We start from the raw sequence: 22,026 nt of genomic DNA, 5'->3' as shown, positions 1-22,026 counted from the left end.
TACTAATTTTTTAGTTAACAGCCCAACAATTAACCTACTTTGCCATCAGCATTCCTAGGTAATAGTATAGCTCTCTCAGTCTCTCTCTCCCTCTCTCCTGGCCTCCCTCCCTCCCTCTCTCCTCTCTTTTCCTTCTTTCCCTCCTTCTTGTTGTAGTTGTTGTTGTTAAGTACTGTAGAGCTGTAGATTACCCATAGTGACACTATGAATGAAAGTCTTGAACACAAAACTTTCATCTTTTCTCCAAGTACTAGAGTTTCCAGAGGCAAGCTTTTTTTTAGAAGTGGATGCCAGTCCTGTTTCCAAGCTTGTTTTATTTGAGAGATCCATAAAAAACTAGGCCTGAGGGCCACATGCCCAAAGACCCAGAAGCCTTTTTAAAGATGAGGCCAAATCCAATCAGTTCACACCCTGTTGCAACTACACCCTAGTCTCAACCCCAAATCAGAAAACCCACCTCCACAGAACCCAGCCATCCCACCTATATTCCCATTATAGAAATAGCCCCAGACTTGTGGCCAAAAGACTTTTAAAATATGAGGCCAAATAGGAAATAACAAATACTTTTAGGATAACTGAGAGTCTTCCAACAAGAAAATGCCAAATTCCACAATGTTCTGAGTAAATGGGCTAGTGATTAGCAGGACCTGATTTATATCAGAGCGTATAGCTCTTCTATGTCTTACACAGAGTTCTGCTGTGTCTCACACAGTTTTTTAACTCTGCAAAGCCAGCAATCTGGTCGCCATGAGGGGGACTGTGCGGAAAAGTGATGTTTAGATTATTCCAAGGCCGTTAGCTCACAGGACAAACAACTTAAAGAGTTTATCTTAACAATGAAGGAATAAGGATGTTGTTGTTAGGTTTTTGTTAAGTACCATTGAGTCCAGTATGACTCATAGGGACCCTATGAGCAAAAGATCTGAACCTAGTCCTGTCTCTGCCATCCTCACACTTGCTGACACACAAGATCCCATTGCAGCAATTACCATGTGAATCCACCTGGTTGAGGATCTTCTCCTTCCCTGACCCTTCCCAACATCATGTCATTCTTCAAGAAACAGCACCTCCTAGCAGTATTTCCAAAATATGTGGGGTGGGGCCTTATCATTCTTCCTTCCAAAGAGCACTCTGGCTGCACCGTCTCCAATTCGTTTTTTTGACCTTCCATGGAATGTGCAGTACTCTTCTCCAATGACACAACTCAAAGGTGTCAATTCTTTTTCTGTCATCCTTATTCATTGTACAGCTCTCAGATGCATGGCTAGTAATCAGAAAGACCATAGCCTGAAACTGATGCACCTTAGTCCTCAAACTGATATCACTACTCCTCAATAATTTGGAAAGGTTCCTAACTGCAGATTTTCCAAATGTAATATGTCTCATTATTTCCTGACTGCTCATATCAAGGGTGTTAATTGTAGATCCAAGCAAGATGAAGCTGTTGTCAGTTTCAGTATCCTCTCCATCCATCATGACACTGCCTATTGGACCAGTAGTAAGAATCTTTGTTTTCTTAATATTGAGACACAATCCATATTGAAGGCTGCATTCCTTGATCTTTTGCAGTAAGTGCTTCATGTATACCTTCTTCACTATCAGCAACTAAAGTTGTGTCATCTTCATAACACAGGTTATTGATGAGACTCCCTCCAATCCTAATGCCACATTCCTCTTCATAGAGTCCAACTTTTTGGATAATTTGCTAAGCATATAGTTTGAACAGGTATTGAGATGGAATACATTCTCAATGCACTCCCTTCCCAGTTCCAAACCATGCAACATAGCCTCCTGATCCACGCATAGGTTTCTCATGAGCACAATCAAATGCTCTGGGATTCCTATTCTTCCCAATGTCACAACTCAAAGCAACAACTTGTCATGATCCACACAGTCAAAAGCTTTTGCATAGTCAATAAAGCACAAATAGACGTTTTTCTGGTATTCCTTACTTTCAGTCAGGATCCATCTGATATCAGCAATGATATCCCTGATGCCACAGCCTCTTCTAAATCTTGCTTGAACTTCTGGCAATTTCCTATTTCTGTACTGTTCCACACATTTTTGAATCATCTTCAGCAGTATTTTGCTTGCATGTGATATCAATGATATTGTCTGATAATTTTCACATTCAGTTGGATAATCCTTCTTGGGAATAGGAACAAATATGGACCTCTTCCAATCTGTTGGCCAGATAGCCATCCTCCAAATTTTCTGGCAAAGGCTGGTGAGTTCACCCAAGGCTTCATCTGTTAACTGAAACAAGTCAAATGGTATCCGATCTATTCCTGGGGCCTTATTGTTTGCCAATGCCTTCAATGCAGCTTCCATTTCCTGTTTCGTTACCATTGGCTCCTATTTATATGGTACTTACTGAAATTTTTCAGTGTCAATCAATTCTTTCTGGTACAGTGACACTGTGTATTCTCTCCATCGATCCTTTCTAGGTCATTCAATACATTGCCCATAGCATCTTTCAACATTGGAACAAGAGGCATAAACTTATTATTTAGTTTTTTTCATCTTGAGAAATGCAGAGCGAGTTCTTGCCTTTTTATTCTCCAATTCCAGCTCTCTGCACATTTCATGATAATACCTTGCTTTGTTCTCCTGAGCTGCCCTTTGAAACTGTCTGTTCGGCTCTTTCATTTCAGCATGTTTTCCTTTAGATTTGGCTTCTCGATATTCCAGTGCAATCTTCAGAGTCTCTTCTGACATCCATTTCCATTTCCCCCCTCCTCTGTTTTCATAATGACTTTTGTTTTCTTCATGATATCAAGAATATTATCTATGGTCAAGGATATCAACCCACAACTCATCTTGATTCAAACCCCTCCTCCTCCTCATTAACCAAATTTGAATTTATTATGAATCAATATTTAAAATATATCTACTGAACTATTACAAAAAACCTCTATATGGACTCACTAAACAGCTACTCTTGGATTTTTTATTTAAATCACTATGCAGATGAGTAAGGCCAACTTATAAATGAAAATTATTTTTTTATCTTTCCTCTTTCATCTAGGAAGAAAATATTTTAGCTTTGCTACCAGAAAAGGGAACAGTGAAAGAGACTTTTTTTTTTTAAATTTTGTGTACGTGTACCGTCAAATCAGATCTGACTGGTACAGGAGGATATTGCACCTCCTTCTCCGGCAGAGCGTCTGGTGGATTCGAACCATGTTCCTCTGGGATTGCAGTTCAGATTCTTGCCACTAGGCCACCAGAGCTCCCCTTGAAAGAGACTTTTAAAAAACAACACAAAACCCCAAACAAAATAAAGAAAACATACTTTCTACCTAAAAATAACTAATTGGAAAAAAAAAATAACAAAACATCATTTATGTATTAAGGACACTTTTCATTTCATGCCACTCATTCTGTTTGGGCTTAAATGTAACCTTTTAAAAGTTAACAGGTGGAGGATAAGGTCGCTATGAGTCGTGATTGACTTTATGGCATCCAACAACAAAGAAAAAGAAAAGGCTTAAACAAATAAAAGGTATTTTTCTCTTTTAATTTCCAACATAAGTTTGCATATAAGTTAATCTTTACAGAAAAAAGGACACTAAAATTTCTGTGGAGAGCATAAGTTAGGGAATGAATCACATGGGAAGGAGACATCCTTAGTCCCTAAGGACTGAATTTCACTCATTCACATCCTTTGAAAACAGGCATTTGCATACAAGGGACTGAGACTACAGTATCCCTGACATGCTCTGCAGAGCTTCCCTTGCCACACCTGTGATTTGCATTCATGCTGCAAGCTTAGAGCCTGAACTTGGCACAGTCTTCATCTCAAAGGCTGGAGAATACTTTTTAGGCTCAGCTTCCCTAATAATGTGGAGGCTCTATCTCTGCCAGCTCACTTGGCATGGAGCAGAGCCAGGCACAGTTTTTGCTGTGTCGCTGACAGCACATCAGCTTTAAATTCTGTCAGATTTAGATATCAAGGTCATACAGACAGCTGAAAGCTTGGTGCACCACCCACTTCCCTGCTCTTTCCCCCTCCACTGGCTCTGATTACAGAAAGAGAGAGTGTGTGTGTGTGTGTGTGTGTGTGTGTGTGTGTGTGTGTGTGTGTATCCTAAGTCAAAGTCCGCAATGAGAAGTTTAACACAAGTGTGAATTAATAAGTGAAGTCTAGTCTTAATACACTTAACCCCTTACATTATAACATTGCCAGATAAACTATACTGTGGCTTATTGTTGTTAGGTGCCATCTAGTTGGTGCTGATTCATAGTGCCCTCATACACAACTGAAGGAATTACTGCTTAGATCTATGCTAGCGTCACAATAATTGCTATGTTTGAGTCCAGTGTTGGAGCCATTGTGACAGCCCATCTTGTTAAAGGTCTTCCTATTTTTCATTAACTCTACCATTATTTTTCCTCATTTCAACTGACTTCCAATCTGGGATCTACTATTTAATAGTATAACTATCCACGTCTCTCTACTGCTGATAGAGTTTTCAGAGACCTGTTAAGACATGTTTGGCCAATCCTGCTTCCTAGGCTGTCTTAATCTTGAGCTCTACTAAAACCTGTCCACCACAGGTAACCATTTTGGCATTTAACACACCAGTGCGATAACTTTCAGGACCACAGCAACGTACAAGTTATCTCGTACTGCAAACTCACAGACAAGTGCTGTACCGATTAGAACAATCTTTTCTCCAAATACAACCAACTGACACTTTAATTTGTAACTCTAATAGCAATCCCAAAGGCACATGATTCAAGGCCACCAGTTGCTCTATGGGAGAAAGATGGACAATCTCCTCCCATGTGATTAACTGCCTCTGAAAACCATGGGGGTAGGGTGAGGTGGGTCAGCTATGGGTCGATTCCAACCTGATGGTACACAACAACAATAACAAATCAGTCTTAATACCAGTCTTCAACTTTTAATCACAAAGACTGGCATACCAGGTCCTAACTGTGTTAAATAAGAAGCTCCCAGTCCTACAACTGATTGTTAATTAAATAAAAATGATTAAATTATTTACACTTAGTTATTAAAGAACTAAAAATGACCAAACAACTTACATCTGATTGTTAATTAAGTAAAATGACCTAGCTTCCAGAATCCAATTGCTTCAAATAAGTAGCTTTCAGGCAAGCCTCAAACAACTTTTGATCAAAAAGGCACACCAGGTTCTAAATGGTTTAAACAAGAGGCTCCCATACCACAATTGATTGTTGTTCATTAAATGAATTAAAAATGACCAAACAACTCACACCTGATAATTAAATCAAAACAACCATTAAGAAGAATGAGACTCCCAGACCACTTAATTGTGCTCATGTGGAACCCAGACCAGGAGGCTGCTGGGTGAATAGAGCAAGGGAACACTACTTGGTTTAAAATTAGGAAGGAAGTGCATCAGGGTTGTATTCTCTCTCCATACCTATTTAACCTGTATGTTGAGCAAATTATCTGAGAAGCTGTTCTCTGTGAAGAGTAACGTGGCATGAGGATCAGAGGGAGGCTCATCAATTACTTGCATTATGCAGATAACACAACTTTGCTGAAAATGAGGAGGGCTTGAAGCACTTGCTACAGAGGATCAAAGAATGCAGCCTTCAATATGAATTGAATCTCAATATCAAGAAGATAAAGATTATTACCACTGGACTGATAGACAACAGCATGATAGATGGAGAAAAAGTGAAATTGTCAACTACTTCAGCATACTTGGATCCACAGTTAACACCTTTGGTACCGGCAGTCAGGAAATCAGGAGACACAGTGCACTGGAAAAGTCTGAAGTTAAGGACCTCTTCAAATTATTGAGGAGTAATGATGCCAGTTTGAGGACTAAAATGCATCTGACTTATGCCTTGGTTGTGCTGATCACTTGTTATGAATCTGAGAACTGGACAATGATTAATGATGACAGAAGAAGAATGGATGCCTTTGAGCTATTGGTGTTGGAGAAGAATACTGAACAACCCATAGACTGCCAACAGAACATGTGCTGATCACTTGTTATGAATCTGAGAACTGGACAATGATTAATGATGACAGAAGAAGAATGGATGCCTTTGAGCTATTGGTGTTGGAGAAGAATACTGAACAACCCATAGACTGCCAACAGAACAAACAGATATGTCTTGGGAAGGGTGCAGACAGAGAGCTCTTTGGAGGCAAAGATGATGAGGCTTTGCCACACACACTTTGGGAGTGGTGCAAGGAGGGTCTGTTCCTTGGACAGGGAGGGACACGATGCTTGGAAAGGTATAATGTTGGTAAATGAGAAGATCCTCAACCACGGGGATTGACACTGTGATTGCAGCAATGGGCTGTGGTGTGTCAGGAACTGTGATGATGGCACAGAATAGGACAGGGTTCAGATCTGTGGTTCACAGGGTCACTATGGATCAGATTTGTTGTTCTTAGGATTACTATGGGTCATACTCAACTTGATGGCACCAAACAACAACAACTATTACTTTCCCAAGTAAAGTAATCATGTAATAATGGTGTCTTTCACCAGAACTTCTCTGTCCTGCTAACTTATATGAGACAAGGTCTCATCATCCTTGTTTCTAGGGCACATTCTGGCTGTGCTTCTCCAAAAAGGGATTTATTCATTCTTGTGGCTGTATATGGTATATTAAATATTCTTTATAAACATTATAATTCAAAGGTGTCAATGTATTATTTTCTCTTTAGGTCATCTTAATTCATTGTCTCACGAAAGATGGGGAATCTCCTCCTATGCAATTTACATGTAATTTAAAGCCTCTGAAATCCTGCTGGAGAGTCTGCTGTGAATAGATTCTGACTTGACAGCAATGAGTTGAGCTACGAATCCATTGTCCAGCTTTCACATACACATAAGGCAACTGAACAATACCAAGGCTTGGGTCAGATGAAGCTCAGTTCCCAAAGTTTGTTTTAAAGAGTCTGTTGTAGCAGATTTGTCCAATGCAACATATTGTTATTTATAGACTGCTGCTACCATTGGTTTTGATTATGGATTCAAATAAAAGAAATCCTTGACAATGTCAACATTCTCTCCATTTATCATGATGTTGCTTACTGGCTCAGTTGTGAGTTTTTGTGTTTTGTGTTTTTGGTTTTTTTTTGTAATGTGTAATGCACACTGAAGGCTGTTGACTTTGCTTTTCATTATTAAATGCGTTAGTCTTTTGGGCTAAGTATTTCTTACTAAAGGACCCAAACTCATTGCCATTAAGTCAGAATCTATTCATACTAGATCCTCCAGCAGGTTTTGGGGGGCTGTAAATTACATGGGAAAATATTGCCCATCTTTGTCTCACTGAGGCTTTGGTGGATTTGAGCTGTGAAAGATGTGCCACCTTGGGATTATCAGAGCAACTCCTTGTGGATCAAGGTACCAGAGTCTTTAGTTTCCGTCATCCTTTAGAGTGGGGAGAGACCAAGATTTCATTTATACTTGACAAAATAGGATCAATATTTTCTCTATAAATTTTGCCAGTTGATCTGGATATTCCCTGAGACTGTAAACTATGAAGCCCAATAAGGACTTCTACCAAGCTGCTTGTTTATGGCTAAGAATGTTTCATAACTTCACATTTTCTTCCCATGCATTACTATATACATGGATATATTTGCAGTAATGCAAATACATATGTAGAAAGATCCTCTACTAAATATATAAATTCTTGTGATATTACCTTGTGATATAAAAACCTTTGCATAATTGTTCTTCCAAATTTGTGCATGTATTGCTTCATAGATTATTTTGTATTATTGAAAGATTGAGCTGTTGTTGTTGAGTGCCATTGAGTCGTAGATGACTCATACTGACCCTCTGAATGAAAGACCTGAACACTTGTATAACTTTCATTGTTTCTCCAAGTTCATAGAATTTCCAAGCTATTTCAGTGGTGGATGCCACTCCTGCTTCCAAGCTTGTTTTAATCAGGGAGCTCCGCCAAACACTGTCCACCATAGGTAACCATGATCGCATTTGACACATCAGTGTCACAGAGTCTAGCATCAGATTGAGTACTAACAGTATTTGCCTTTGTCATCTTTAACTCTTTATCTTGTGTACCACTCAGTGTCCTTTCGCATGAACCATGCAGCCTCAACTACATAGAGACCAGATGAAATACATGGTACCCTTCTACTACCACCCACTGCTCTGGGCAGGACCACAGAAGGCCCTGCACTGATGCGAGAAAGTATAGGATAATAATTTAAAAAACATTATCTTAAAAAGACCACATTGACTAGTCTGATATAGACTTGTACAATTTCTAATACTGTAGCCATTAGTTATTTTTCAGGCCTGGAACTGAAGCCAACCCTGAGGTCACCTTTTAGCCAAACAAATAATTAACATGAAAAAGAACACCTGTGAGGAACATATTCCTTAGAACATTTAAACATGAGAATAGAGTGCAATATTTGTCCCAAAACAAAACTGAGAATGTAAGAAACAAAAAGAAAGAGGATGAATAATAACAGGAACTCAGGGAAGAGGTGGGAAGAGGGCTGCTAGAATTGTGGTAATTCCAACTAATCATGGAAACAAATGTGCATAAACTGTGAACTAGAAAACTCATTTTGTTTTGTACACTTTCACCCAAATCACAGTTTAATAAGAAAAGATATACTCTATCTATTGAGAAAGTTTATCTAGAGAGCTCTTTAGAGGCAAGAATAGCGAAACTTTGTCTCACCTATTTCCATCCAGGAGGCTGCCAGGAGGGTTCTTGGAAAAGGACTTCATGCTAGCAAATGTGGAGGAAAGACAAAAGAGAGGAAGACTTTCAACTGGATGGACTGAAACAATGATTCCAACAATGAGCAAGATGAGATGGCTTAGCACCGTGTAGATCTATTGCTATAATAAGGTTGTTAGGAATCTTGGTAGACTCAAAGGCACCCAATAACAACAACAACACTAACCCAGCATCATAAGTATAACAAAAATAGCCTACTCATAAATGAGATAATAACCATAGCCAGAGAAGTTAGGATTTATTATACATATTTTGGGATGGCATGATTTGTCTCATATTCTTGTTCTTTAGCATTTTAAAGAGGTACCAGATAGCAGATTCAGTATGAAGACTAAGATACACCTTATTCAGGCCATGTTCCTCTCAATTACCTGCTGTGCATTAGAGAGATGGACAATGAATAAGGAGAAGAATTGATGCTTCTGGGTTGTGGTGCTGTACATGAGTATGCAATACTGTATGAACTTCCAAAAGAACAAAGAAGTATGATTTGGGAAAAGTTGCAGCCAGAGGACTCCTTGAAGGTAAAGATAGTGAAACTTTGTCTTTTCTACTTTGGACATGTAGCTAGGTGAGGCTATTCCTAGGAAAGAGACATCATGCTTGGAAAGATGGAGGGTCAATGACAGAGAGGGATACCCCCAATGGGATAGACTGACATGGTGACTTCAACAATGGACTCTAGCGTGATGAGGCTGGAACAGGACAGGGTAAGGTTCAGATCAGCTTTAGGTCAACAAAAACAGAGATTTTCTGAATACAATACAGTCTTCCATGGGTGTTGACTGTGGATCTGAGTAAAATGAAATCCTTGACAATGCCTTTTCCCCCTCCATATATTCTCCATATACTATGAAGCTGCCTGTTACTGTGTGGTTAATACCCTGGTTTTAATGTCCCTTGCCTGGATAAAGAATTAACCTGGTAGGAGACAAGAGAAAGATTGGTCGTGGATGAATCCCCTGGTCTTGACTTGGTTCAGCTTTCCTCAGGTTGTCTGTTCGGCTCAAAATAATCTTAGTGGGGGCCAAGACCTTGTTGGAGCAAAAGGCCAAGAGAAAGGCCAGCAGGCAGGAGTGAAGGTGAAAGTGAAAACAGCTTTATTAGAAAATATATGCCCCAAATAGCAAAAAGGGTAAGAACTCTGAAAATAAAGAGGTAGAGACAGATGTGAACCTGCTTTGTGGGTAATGTAGCAGGCTCACTTCTTCCTTTGGGCATGCTTGTGGCCTTGAGATTGGACCAATGGGATGATGTTGCAAACTCAAAATTTGGTGGATGGTTTTTATCTTGATCAATTGATTTTACCCCTCTTTTGTACCTAAAACACTAATCAGGCTGATATGCAGACAACCTCTACTGCACATGTATTGTGAGGCACTTTTGTTTAATAATACTGATTCTCTGGTTTTGATTGGCCTGGACTTGGCCTCAGTCACTTTGTTTGACCCTTCCTTTCCATTGGCTCCCACCATGAACTTCATTTGATTTTATATTACTAATATCTGTCCTAACATTTTTTCCCCACTCTGTTTTGCCTCACTTACCTAATTCTCACCCTAACACTGTCTATGGGTCTGATTGTGAGGAGTTTTGTTTTCTTAATGTTGAGTTATAATCAATACTGAAGACAGCTAAAGAGCAAGGAAGCCAGTTTAGAGACTAAGGTATTCATGACCCAAAACAAGAGACTTTCTATTGATTTATATGTGAGTGAAGACTGGACCATGAATAAGGAAGACTGAAGAAGAATTAATGCCTTTGGATTGTGGAGTTGGGGAGGAATAGTGGATATATCCTGAGTTACCAAGAGAACAAACAAAACTGTCTTGGCAGAAGTGATGCCAGGGTGCTCATTGGAGGCCAAGATGGTAAAAATTCTTTGTCTTACATACTTTGGGCAGGTTATTAAGAGAAGCAAGTCTTCTGAAAAGGACATTATGCTTAGAAAAGAAGAGGGTCGGGAAAGGAGCGGAAGACCTTCAGGGTTATGGATTGACATAGTAACTGAAGCAATGGTCTTGGAGTACTTGAGAGATGGTGAGGATGGCACAGGGTTGGGCAATATTTTGTTCTGTTGTATGGACAGTCGCTAAGCATTGTCATCACTTTGCAGGCACCTAACACAAAAACAACCACTCTACTTCTTGGAGGGTAGAGAATATCATACTCTAAAGGAATTGGACTTCTGGATAAAGTCTCCACTTAGGTCTTCCCTAGGGGTGGGTGGGAAAAAGGAAACAATATATTGTTTGAGCCCATAATTTCATAGAGTTAATGAGGTACAACATAAGAGTAAAGTAGACATGTGCCAGATGAGGGATTAGAATAAATGATTAGTGGTGATCATGCAGAGATCTTTGTTCCACTCTCCCCTGTTATTTTAGAGAACCACTGGTAAAAATGGAACAGCACTGCAGTCCCTTACTGAATAGAACAATTTAATAGGGACATAGTCAATTATCTACATAGAAACCAAAGTCTTTAAAACCATATATTTGAAAAAACAAAACCAGCCCAGCCCTATGGTTTCTCACCACAGATAAAGTCCTAAATTCTGCCAGGGTGTCTAAGGCTGAGGACAGTCTGGCCTCCCTCCCATACTGAAATCTATCTCCCATCCTGGGCTGTCAAGGATGGTCCTCTTGCTTTTCTCAAAGTCCTACCTCAGAGCCTTTGCACTTGCATTTTCCTCTGCTTGAAAGCCTTCATCCCAGATGTTCACAGGACCACCCTGATTCCGCATTAGAGGCTTCTTCTGGAGTTCTCTAGTAACATAGCACCCAACCACTCTAAATCCACATTCTCACCCACACTTTCACATACTGTCTCATTCACATGCATGTTCCACATTCATTCACACACAAGCTCATATATACTTATACTCATTCACATCCCTTCACACACATACACTTTCTCACTTGCTTTCATTTGGTCACTTTGTCCTGTGCCCAGTAACACACATTCACAGGCATGCTCAACCACTATTTCAAATATTCACATGCTGTATTACTCTCTTTTAAGCTTTATTGTTCTTAATACTCTATTCTATCAGCTGATAAAGTATTTTTTAAAAAATTGTTTGTCCCATTCCATTCTGAAAGAATTCTTAGGAAATACTGATTTTATCTGTGTTAATCATTCCTGCAGCTCCAATGCCTACAATAGTAATCAACACCTAGTAAGAGTGAATAAAGTATTTTTAGAATAAGTAAATGAATGGTTAAGGAGCCCTAGTGTTTGGTAGTAAATAAATCAGTGTGCTAAACTGAATGGTCAAAAGTATGACACCACAGGCTGGTCTGAAAGAGAAAGAGAGTCTCCTCTCATATGGATTTATAGATTCAGATGGGAATCCAATGGAGGGAAATGGGTTTACATGAATGACTACCCTTAGATCACCAAAATAAATCACTTATATCCCTAGCACTGCATAAGTTCACTATTCTTTACTCAGTAAATCAATGGAAAGGGAAAAAAAATCAGAATTGAATGAGGCCATACCTATTAATATAGAACAATTGCACAACTCCTGGGTTCCTTAAATTGTGATGAATCTCATTGGTCCAGTGGCATGAAAATGTCTCTAGTTCAGGGGAACGGCACTTGGTGAATGTAGACTCCCCAGAAGAATCTGCAGAATGAAAAGAGAAGGCCAAACATGAAATCAGGAGAGTAATGCATGTTTTTAGTGCAGCACATATTTAGCAGGTGAGGAGGAACCTACAGAAATGAGGCCAGGAGCAGATGCTGTAATGAGGAGGTGATGCCAGCATCTGTTTTCTTTGATTAAATTACAGAGCCTGCTGCGTGCCAGCATGTCACATCTTGATTCCAGAGACAAACAGATTGCTAGTGTTCTTTTTTCCTTGCAATTAGTTTTGCTGTTTTTTTTTTTTTTATTTTACACTGGTTTATGCACAAAGTTTGTATATATTGCCCCTCATACTGGATCCCCCCAACTCCTCAGCCTATCTCCCTGTCCATCAAACCATGCGACCTCATGATTACTACCCTGTCCATACCCGCCTCTTGCCCCCCCAACTTAAATCCTCACACACATTCTACTAGTTGTTATCTATTTCTACAATAATAGCGTTATACAGTATTTGTCCTGATGAGAATGAGTTAGTTCACTTAGCATAGTACTCTCCAGTCCCTCCCAAGTTAGGTAATGATTCACAAATTACTCCTATGTGTATCATTCACAAATTACTCCGAAGTTAGGTAATGATTCACAAATTACTCCTATGTGTATCATGTGAATGTACCACACTTTCTCAATCCATTTTATTGTGGTTGGGCATTTGGGCTGTTTCCATGTTCTTGTGAAGGTAAATAATGCTGTATTTCTTAATACTTCTTTAAGAAACTAGAGCTAGAGTCAAGGATTGGAGTATGGGAAATTTATTTGGAAGATGATTCCTGGAACAAGAAATGGAGGAATGGAAAGAGTGAGCTAGGAAGAAGGAATAGTTAGTACATTGTATCTTAATGAGCTGGTTACCAGTGGCCAGCTGGGGCCCACACTCCAGAAATCCCTAGGATGAGTCATATACGATGTGCTTCCCATCTTCTGCAGAAAGCTGGGGACCAGGGCATTTCCTGCCTTCCTCCCATCTTCTGTTGCTAAGGTTGTCCTAGGGGTGTTAAATAACGCCTGTACACGTCCAGGCTGTTCCTGTACATGGAATAAGTGTGTTTGCCTGTCTTGAGAGAAGACTACATGGGTACCTGAAATGTGCCCGGCGATGTGCATCCTGGCACTGCATACCACATCTGTGCTAAAATCAAGTGCAGCAATGGGATATGGCATGAGGACCATGGCATCCCTCCAGGACCATTTCTATTTTTATCAATTTTGAATGAAAGCTACTTGTATTTGCATTATCTTTAAAAGCTTCAGTTAGTAAACTCATTAACTAATGGCCAAACAACTTATGCTCATCTATGTGCCTATTTTAATCTGGGTGTGCAGAATACCTCCTCTGGTCAGGATCTTGGCCAAAATTCCTCTGCAACAGGCAAGTCTGTGGCAAAATAAATTTTTTATATAAATACTGATTGACCTTCAACTTCCATTGCCATTTTGGAGATGGCCAAGTTCATTTTATTCATCCCATTTTTTTTTTTATCTTGGATACTAATTTGATTAATCTTCAAATCAACTGTCAACTTAGTATGTTCTCTGATCTGAAACTCTCATTCTCAGTCATTAGGAGGCTCTCAAACTTGGTGTAACTGTATGAGTTCTTTAAAACAGAACTTAAAAACAAACAGCAAACAAATAGACACATAAACCTTCCTGATTCCAATCCCCCCCCCCCCACAAGAACCAAAAATGTTTCTTTCCTCTGGCAACAAACTCACAAGGGACAGGAATCATACACCTTCATCCTTTAGTCATTCATTCAACAAATACTTATTAAACCTGTATTTTTGTGCAATGAACAAAACTCACAAAGTCCCGTTCTTCAATGGGGTTTGCATTCAAATGGGAGTGTGGGGAAGTAGGAATCTTGTGAAGTAAAAGAAATAGGGTAATGGTCATCCTTATCAAGGTAGCAAAGAAATGCAAGCCAGCACCTACTATACAGTAATTGTTGTTGTTATGTGCTGGTAAGTCAAAATTGACTCATAGCTGACCCTCCAGCAGGTTTTCAGAGGCTGTAAATGGCATGGGAAGAGACTGCCTATCTTTTCCCCAAGGAGCAGCTTGGATTCAAACTGCTTGCCTCTGGGTTGGGAAAATAACTCTTTGCCTACTAGGCTACCATAGCTCCCTAATTGTACAGTAAAGTATCTACAGATGTTATTTTTTCCCCTCCATTAGCTAAATGAATGAAAACATTCATTTTAGGCTGTTCCCTAAAATAGGTGATCATTAAAATATATTAAATCACAAATATTTTAATGCTTGTCGGCATGAAGAGAATATTTCACATTCTAACTGCTCTTTTGCACAGACAATAAGAAAAGGAGATGCACTGTATTTGAAACCCTGAGGGTTTGTTTCTAGTTCTGGTTCTGCCAGTGATTAATCCTTGATTTTACCAAACCATTTGGATCTAAATTTCCTCAACACCTACGGCAGCGGTAGCCGAGATCCAAGGCACTTGACAACTTCAGTTCCTCAGTGCCATATACAACCATTGATAGTCATGTACACAATGTAATTACACATTCAGAAAATCACCTTTCTCAAGAAAGGTGATCCAATTGAATTTGGGAACTATCAAACAATATAATTAATATCATACACAAACAAAATACTGCTGGAGATAATTAAAAATGGCTGGAACAGTACATAGATAGGGAACTTCCAGAAGTTCAAGAAGGATTTAGAAGAGACCATGGTGCCAGGGACACATTGCTGATGTCAGATGGATCCTGGCTGAAAGTAATGGAAGAATGTCTATTTGTGCTTTATTGAGTATGCAAAGGCATTTGACTGTGTGGATCATAACAAGGTGTGGCTGTCATTGAGAAGAATGGGAATCTCAGTGCTCATGTGAAACCTATACATGGACCAGGAGATTATTGTGCAAATAAAAAGAACACTTAATGGTTTAAAATGAAGGAGGGAGTATGTCACGGTCTTAATCTCTCTCCATACCTATTTAATCTGTTTGCTGAGCAAATTATTCAAGAAGCTGGGCCCTTTGAAGAGGAATGTGGCATCAAGTTTAGAGGGAGATGTATCAGTAACCTGTGTTATGCAGATGACTCAAACATGTCATCTTATTGAAAGTGAGGAGGACTTGAAGCACTTGCTGCAGAAGATTAAGGAATGCAGCTTTTGGTATGAATTGCATCTCACTGTCAGGAAAACAAAGATTCTTACCACGGGCTGATAGTCAACATCATGATGGAGGAAGGATAGATTGAAAATCAACAATTTAATCTTCCTTGGATCCACAATTAACACCCTTAGTAGCAGCAGTCAGGAATTAAGGAGATACACTGTATTGGGAAAATGTGCAGTTAGGGACCTCTCCACAGTATTGAGGAGTAATGATATCAGTTTGACTTAGATGTGTCTGAGTCAAGTCACAGTCTGTTCACTTGCTATATATCTGAGAACTGGGCAATGAATAAGGATGACAGAAGAATTGATGGTTGGAGAGGAGCACTGAACAGCCCATGGACGGCCAAGAGGATGTACAGCTGTGTCTTGGACAAAGTACAACTGGAATGCTTTTTAGAGGCAAGAATACTGAGGATTTGCCCCACATACTTTGGACATGTTGCTAGGAGGTGCTATTCTTTGGAGAGGGACATGATGCTGGGAAAAGTAGAGGGTCGGCGAATGAAGAGAAAGACCTTTGACCAGGTGGACTGATGCAGCAACTGCCACATGAGCCTTGTGTGTCAGGAAGACTGAAGACAGCACAGGATAGGGCAGGGTTCAGATCTTCTGTTCATATGGTCACAATTAGTAATACTTGACTTGACAGCACCTAACAACAACAACACAATGTAAAATAAAAATAAAAAATCCAGCTATGTACAGAACCAAAGCATAATTTTGGTTTTAGAGTTGAAACAACCAAAGAATTCTCAAGACAGACCCCACTCATGTGCCCCTATCACCTGTGTTTTTGGCCAGCCACATAACGGAAGAAGAATAAATGAATCCACCCTCAAAATTTGAAACAGAAAGCAAAACAAGCCAAGCATGCACTAATTGAAGAATAAATCCCCAAACACAATCCACAACTGTAGTTTAAAAAGAAACTAATTTGAAACACATTCTATTTGCTTAAACTTAGTACTGTTTATTCTGTTTCCTTTTAAGTCCATATGAATAGAAATGCCCGCATTATCCTCTCATTTTAAATAAAAAAGAAGAAATTCATGGTTGTGGTGCTAATAAGGTGGAGTGTGTACCCACAGATGGCACCTTGATAGGATGTAGTCCAGGAAAGCTATGTTGTTCTCTGCCTGCCTCTTCTTCCTGTTTTCCATCTTCATTCTTGTAGTCACATACTTTTCCCCATCTTTTACAGCTAAATATGTGAAGTTAAGTGCAATCGCAGGTAACTTTGAGGTGGCTTACAATGATTCCTGCCTACTGATCTCCATTTGGTTGTTAGCGCACCACTGAGTCAACTCCAACTTATGAACAACAGATGAAAACCCTGTCCTATTCTGTGCCATCCTTACAATCCCTGCTGTGCTCCAGCCCTGTGCTGAACTCACTATGTCAATCCATCTGGTTAAGGGTCTTCCTTTATTTCTCTGACCCTCTGTTTTTTAACCATGAGGTCATTTTCCAAGTACTGAACCCCTCCTGACAATAAGCTCAAAGTTTATGCAATGAAGTCTTACCATCTTTGCCTCTAAGGAGCATCGTGGGTGTACTTTCTGATATATATTAGGACTGTGTATTTCCTCCAGTTGAGTAACCTGCCTCTAACCAATAGGTTATGGCATCATTTAGAGGCAATGACTTTCATTATTAGCTCTCAAAATATCGTGACTATCATTTTACTATTAGCTTTTTTTTTCTTGGTTGTTTTGACAAAGCATGTTGCTATGCTTGTGAGATCTACATTACATACAACTAAGAAGAGCCTCTGGCTACAAGCCATCAAGAGTTAAGGCCTTTAGCCTAACAATCCTTCATGAACTCAATCCTGCCAACATCCACAGAGAATGCGGAAGCAGATCCTTTCCTGATCCAGCCTTAAGATGAGATTGTAGCCCTGGGACATGTTGATCCCAGCCTTCTGAGAGACCTTGAAAGAGAGGATCTTGTCAAACTGGATACTGAGATTCTGATCTTTAGGAATTATGAGCTAATGCTATTATATAAACTCTGTAGGTATTTATTGATCAATTAACCTGGATAAGGGACGTTGTTGTTGTTAGGTTCCGTTGAGTCAGGTACAACAAGGATGAGGATAGGGAATATTATTAACTGGATTAAGTATTTGAACTAAGGGATTTACTAAATAAAAAACTGAAAGCAGTGTTCAAAAATAACCTAAAGGGACTTCTGTAAATAGATGTATGGTGGTTTTAGAAACAAAATATCTTTTGGGAACTGAAGTATGAATGTCTGCTTAGTTCCTCCTAATTAATTCCTGTTACTATTATCACTGTTGCTAAGGATTTCTGCAGTTAGGGACCTCTCTAAATTATTGAGGAGTAATGGAGTCAGTTTGAGGACTAAGGTGTGTCTGATTCAGGCCATGGTCTTTCTGATCTCTTGCTATGCATCTGAGAGCTGGACAATGAATAAGGATGACAGCGGAAGAATTGCTGTCTTTGAGTTGTGATGTTGGAGAAGAGCACCGAGCAATCCATGGGCTGCTGAAAGAACAAATTTGCCCTGGGTCTTGCTGTTTCTGATTGTGCTTATAAAGAGAATTGGTTACTGTGCAATACACATGTTGCTCTTGTTTTCCCAGAGAGAGACTGAGTTTTTAGCAGGTTGTCCACTTGTAAATTTTTTCCATTCTTATTCACTCACACTTTAGAAATTTAAGTTCATTCTAGTTTTTCTTTGTTGGCTGTTATTTATATTGGAAGAATCAGTTCAAAACCCTATTTAAAATGAGTACCTCTTTGGCTATCTCTGAAAAAATCCACTTAGAAATTTGCTTTTTATTTCACCATGAAGACAAACAAGTAATCATGACCCTCAAGTTTTCTTCATGAACTTCACATGAATACATAGTTGCTACTGAACTAGAAATATTTCCTGCTCTATTTTTATTTAAAATTATTTTTACAGTTAAAACTTGGATACAAACTTTGGTTGTTTTTGTTATTAGGCACCTTTGAGTTGCAACTAATCCATAGCCAACTCTTCAGTGGGTTTTCAGAAGTTGTAAATTGCATGGAAGGAGATTACACATCTTTTTCCTGTGGCAGCTGGTGGATTCAAACTGTGTGCCTTTGGGTTGACAGGAAAATTCCTTACCATTAAGCCACCAAAAAACCTAGATAGTATAACCCAATATCCATTTATAGTAAATTTGAACAAAATGGTACAATCGTCAGGGGAACCACTTTTGGTTCTAAATTAATTCTCATTAAGGGAAATGAGAAAGTCCAATATAAGTTGTCTCATATTTTGAAAAAATAGTAATACTACTGAGATAAAAAATATTGGCAACAGATTTAGGATTCATTTCCATTTCCTCTTTGGATCCTTTATGCTTAAAAATGGGATTTTTGGCTTGTAGCTACATATGTATTTTAATAATCAATATGTGGAAGGCAAGGAGCTCTGCTGACTGACATAAGACATAATGCATCAGGCTGGAATGGAATGAAAAGATCAATGTTGTTAGGTACCACTGAGGTCACGGCATAATTTTTGACTCATGTACTTATAACTTGTTAGTCAAATTTGTGTCTTCTGGGTTGCAACACCCCCATGATACATCTTCAAGGATATGAACATGTATGGCCAGGCACAATCAATAAGAGTGCATCTAAATTCCAAAATCAATCTCCATAATAGTCTATGTGTTTCCTACTGCCAAAGGGGCCCTTTAGAGTAGTGAGAGAAGATCTTCACCCTGAAACCCACGGCGTCCCTTTTCAGCAGGAAGTAGCTAAGAGAATACGCCATCCCCTTTTCCTTATGACTCAGGGTGAAGTCTCTCTCAGGGAGGAGTGATAGGGAATGGCAAAGGACACACTGACAAAGAAGATTAATCAGAACTGGCTTTGACAAGCACTGTGGCATTTGGACAAGAACAAACTGGGAGGAGGGTAGAGAGAATGGTGCAGCTGTGAATGAATGGAAACCCAAAATCTCTGTAAATGTTTATGAAAATTAATAAAATATAATTATAGAAAAAAAAAAGAAACATCAGAGCTGAACCCTGTCTTATCCTGTGCCATCCTCACAATATCTAACACACTCAAGCCCACTGCTGCAATCACTGTGTCAATCCACCTGGTTGAGGATTTTCCTCTCCTTCAGTGACCCTGTACCTTTCCAAGAATGGCATCCCTCTCCAAATGAAAACTTCTCCTAGCAACATGCCCACAGTATGTGAGACAAAGCTGTATCATCTTTACCTGCAAGGAGCACTCTGGCTGCACCCTTTCCCAGACCTGTGTGTTTGTTCTTTTGGCCGTCCATGGGATATTCAGTACTCTTCCACAAGGCACTCTAGAGTTAGATGTGTAGTGTCCTCTTGTAAAGATGTATATAGTCCCAGAAAGCTGATAAGCCAAATTAAACCCATTGTGGTAGTGTCATTTCAGACTCATAGCAAACCATTGGTTTTTGAGGGGTACATCGTTACTTCTCATCTTTCTCCCATGGAATCCCTGTTGGATTTAACTGCAGAACAGAAGACCTTAGATAATTTGGGTGGAGATGGAGTCTTGAAGGGAAAACTCTTCTCTATTACAAAATAAAGCCAATTGAAGATTTCCACTTATTGAAGCAGCAGGTGATAGTAAGCAAGGAAGAGAGGGAAAGAGGAGGGAGAAAAACCCCAATGATCCTAAGTATGACTAAGGAAGCAAAACCCAAAAGGCCTACTGAGTTAAAATAGTATAACCTTATATTAAGGAAAACAATGCCATAGACCGGAGAACTATGCTTCAAATATGATTTCAATACTAAATGAGGGTAGAGATCATAAGATCAAACTAAAGTATGTTGCTATATTTGGATGAAAAATGAAAGACTAGCATGAGAACATGGGACTAAATAAATGTCTTTTGGCGAATTTCTGTAGATATGAGTACTCTGCATTCAATGATCAGTTTTCGAAGAGAAAAACAGTCGCAGTGTGCTCAGTCCCACTGATCTGGATAAAGAACGGTTACAACTGAACACAAGCCAAAATGAGGAAATACTTACTGTCTACTGAAATAGCTTTCAGATGTTCGGCGGATTGCATAAATACAAGGACCCATGCCAAGTATGGTGAAATGCTAATGCTTCTTCCACAAATAATAAACAAGAAATGGCCATTCCCGCAGAGCTAGCCTACTTCCTAGACCATGCCTGCAAAGGCCATGAGTCAAATCTCTGAGTGACTGCTTAGCCTAAATATATGGTTGTTGCCACTGTTAGGTGCTGTTGAATTGGCTCCAACTGTGACTCCTGTACAACAGAACAAACACTGCTTTCTCCTGTGTCATCTTCACAGCCATTGAACATTTGAATCCATATGGTAATATAACTTGCTGAGGGTCTTCCACGTTTTCTCTAATTTACCAACCATTATGTTCTTTACAGTTTAGTTCCTTGTGATATGTCTACAGTATGCTAAATGAAGATTTGCCATTCTCCTTTCCAGGGAACATTTTGGCTGTACTGTTTCCAAGACAGATTTGTTCATTCTTTAGGCAGTTGATGGTATATATATACAAGTTGTTGTTGTTGTTATGTGCCGTCGAGTCGTTTTCATATGAAATTTTACTGATCAGACTAATTTTTCATTCAAAAACTTATGCACATTTTGCTTAACTAGTTGCAACTCCTTCCATGTAGTTGCACCCTTTCCGTTCCCTCCATGGGTCCTGCATGTCCATTTATCTTTCTTTGCTGTCCCTTTCTGCCTTCTGAGCTTTGATTTGGGGCAAATGATTCCTTTGGTATTTTACGGTTAATTGGTCTCAGAGATATGCTCTTCTTGATTGTTATTGTTCTCTTTATAGGCTTGTTTGTGGTTTGGCTACAAAGACATCCCAGAGGGATATATTCAGTATTCTTTGCCAGTACCATAATTGAAATGCAACAATTCTTTGATTCTCTTTATTCAGTATCCAGCTTTTTGCATGCTTATGTGGTGATTAAAAATCTCATGGCTAGGGTCAGACACACAACAGTCCTCAAGTGACATCTTTGCTATTTAAAAAAAAAATAGTAATTTTAATGACTGTTTACAGAAAAACAGGTTTTATTAATTTCATTTCATTCATTCATTCATACACCTTCTCCCCTTGTTGCAGGTTGTCAATTGCCATATATACAATATCCAATCATCCATTCCCTTTGGATAGTCCCTCACCTTTTCCATTCCAGCGGAGTGTTCATTATCTATCTATTCTTTCCCTGCTCTCTCCTCCCCCATGTCCATCCTATTTTTTTTTAAATTGAGATTTTAATGAAAGTTTACAGAGAACTTGGATTTCCATTCATTCATTGCTGCACATTTACCTCCCTGCTCCCCAGCCCCCAGTTCACTTTTCTCTTTGAGAAAAATGCTTTCATTGTTGTACAATCTCCCTGCCCCAGTCCACTTTAATATGCAGCTCTTATATTTGACTGTTGTCATGCAAATAATACCTAAT

General features: G+C 39.3%; 1 protein-coding gene across 1 annotated transcript in view; it reads right to left on the bottom strand.

Moving 5' to 3' along the window:
- GHR (growth hormone receptor) overlaps positions 1-22,026 on the bottom strand; it is a 208,871-nt gene that overhangs the window by 27,029 nt on the left and 159,816 nt on the right. Inside the window, exon 3 of the mRNA XM_006889556.1 lies at positions 12,253-12,382. Coding sequence (XP_006889618.1) covers positions 12,253-12,382 — 130 coding nt within the window. The remainder of the gene's footprint in view (positions 1-12,252; positions 12,383-22,026) is intronic.

The sequence above is a fragment of the Elephantulus edwardii genome, unplaced genomic scaffold (assembly GCF_000299155.1).
Source record: "Elephantulus edwardii isolate Elephantulus edwardi_28Jun2011 unplaced genomic scaffold, EleEdw1.0 scaffold00079, whole genome shotgun sequence".
Classification (NCBI taxonomy): Eukaryota; Metazoa; Chordata; class Mammalia; order Macroscelidea; family Macroscelididae; genus Elephantulus; species Elephantulus edwardii.
Note: the sequence above shows the minus strand (reverse complement) of the source record. Positions and strands in the feature narration are given on the sequence as shown.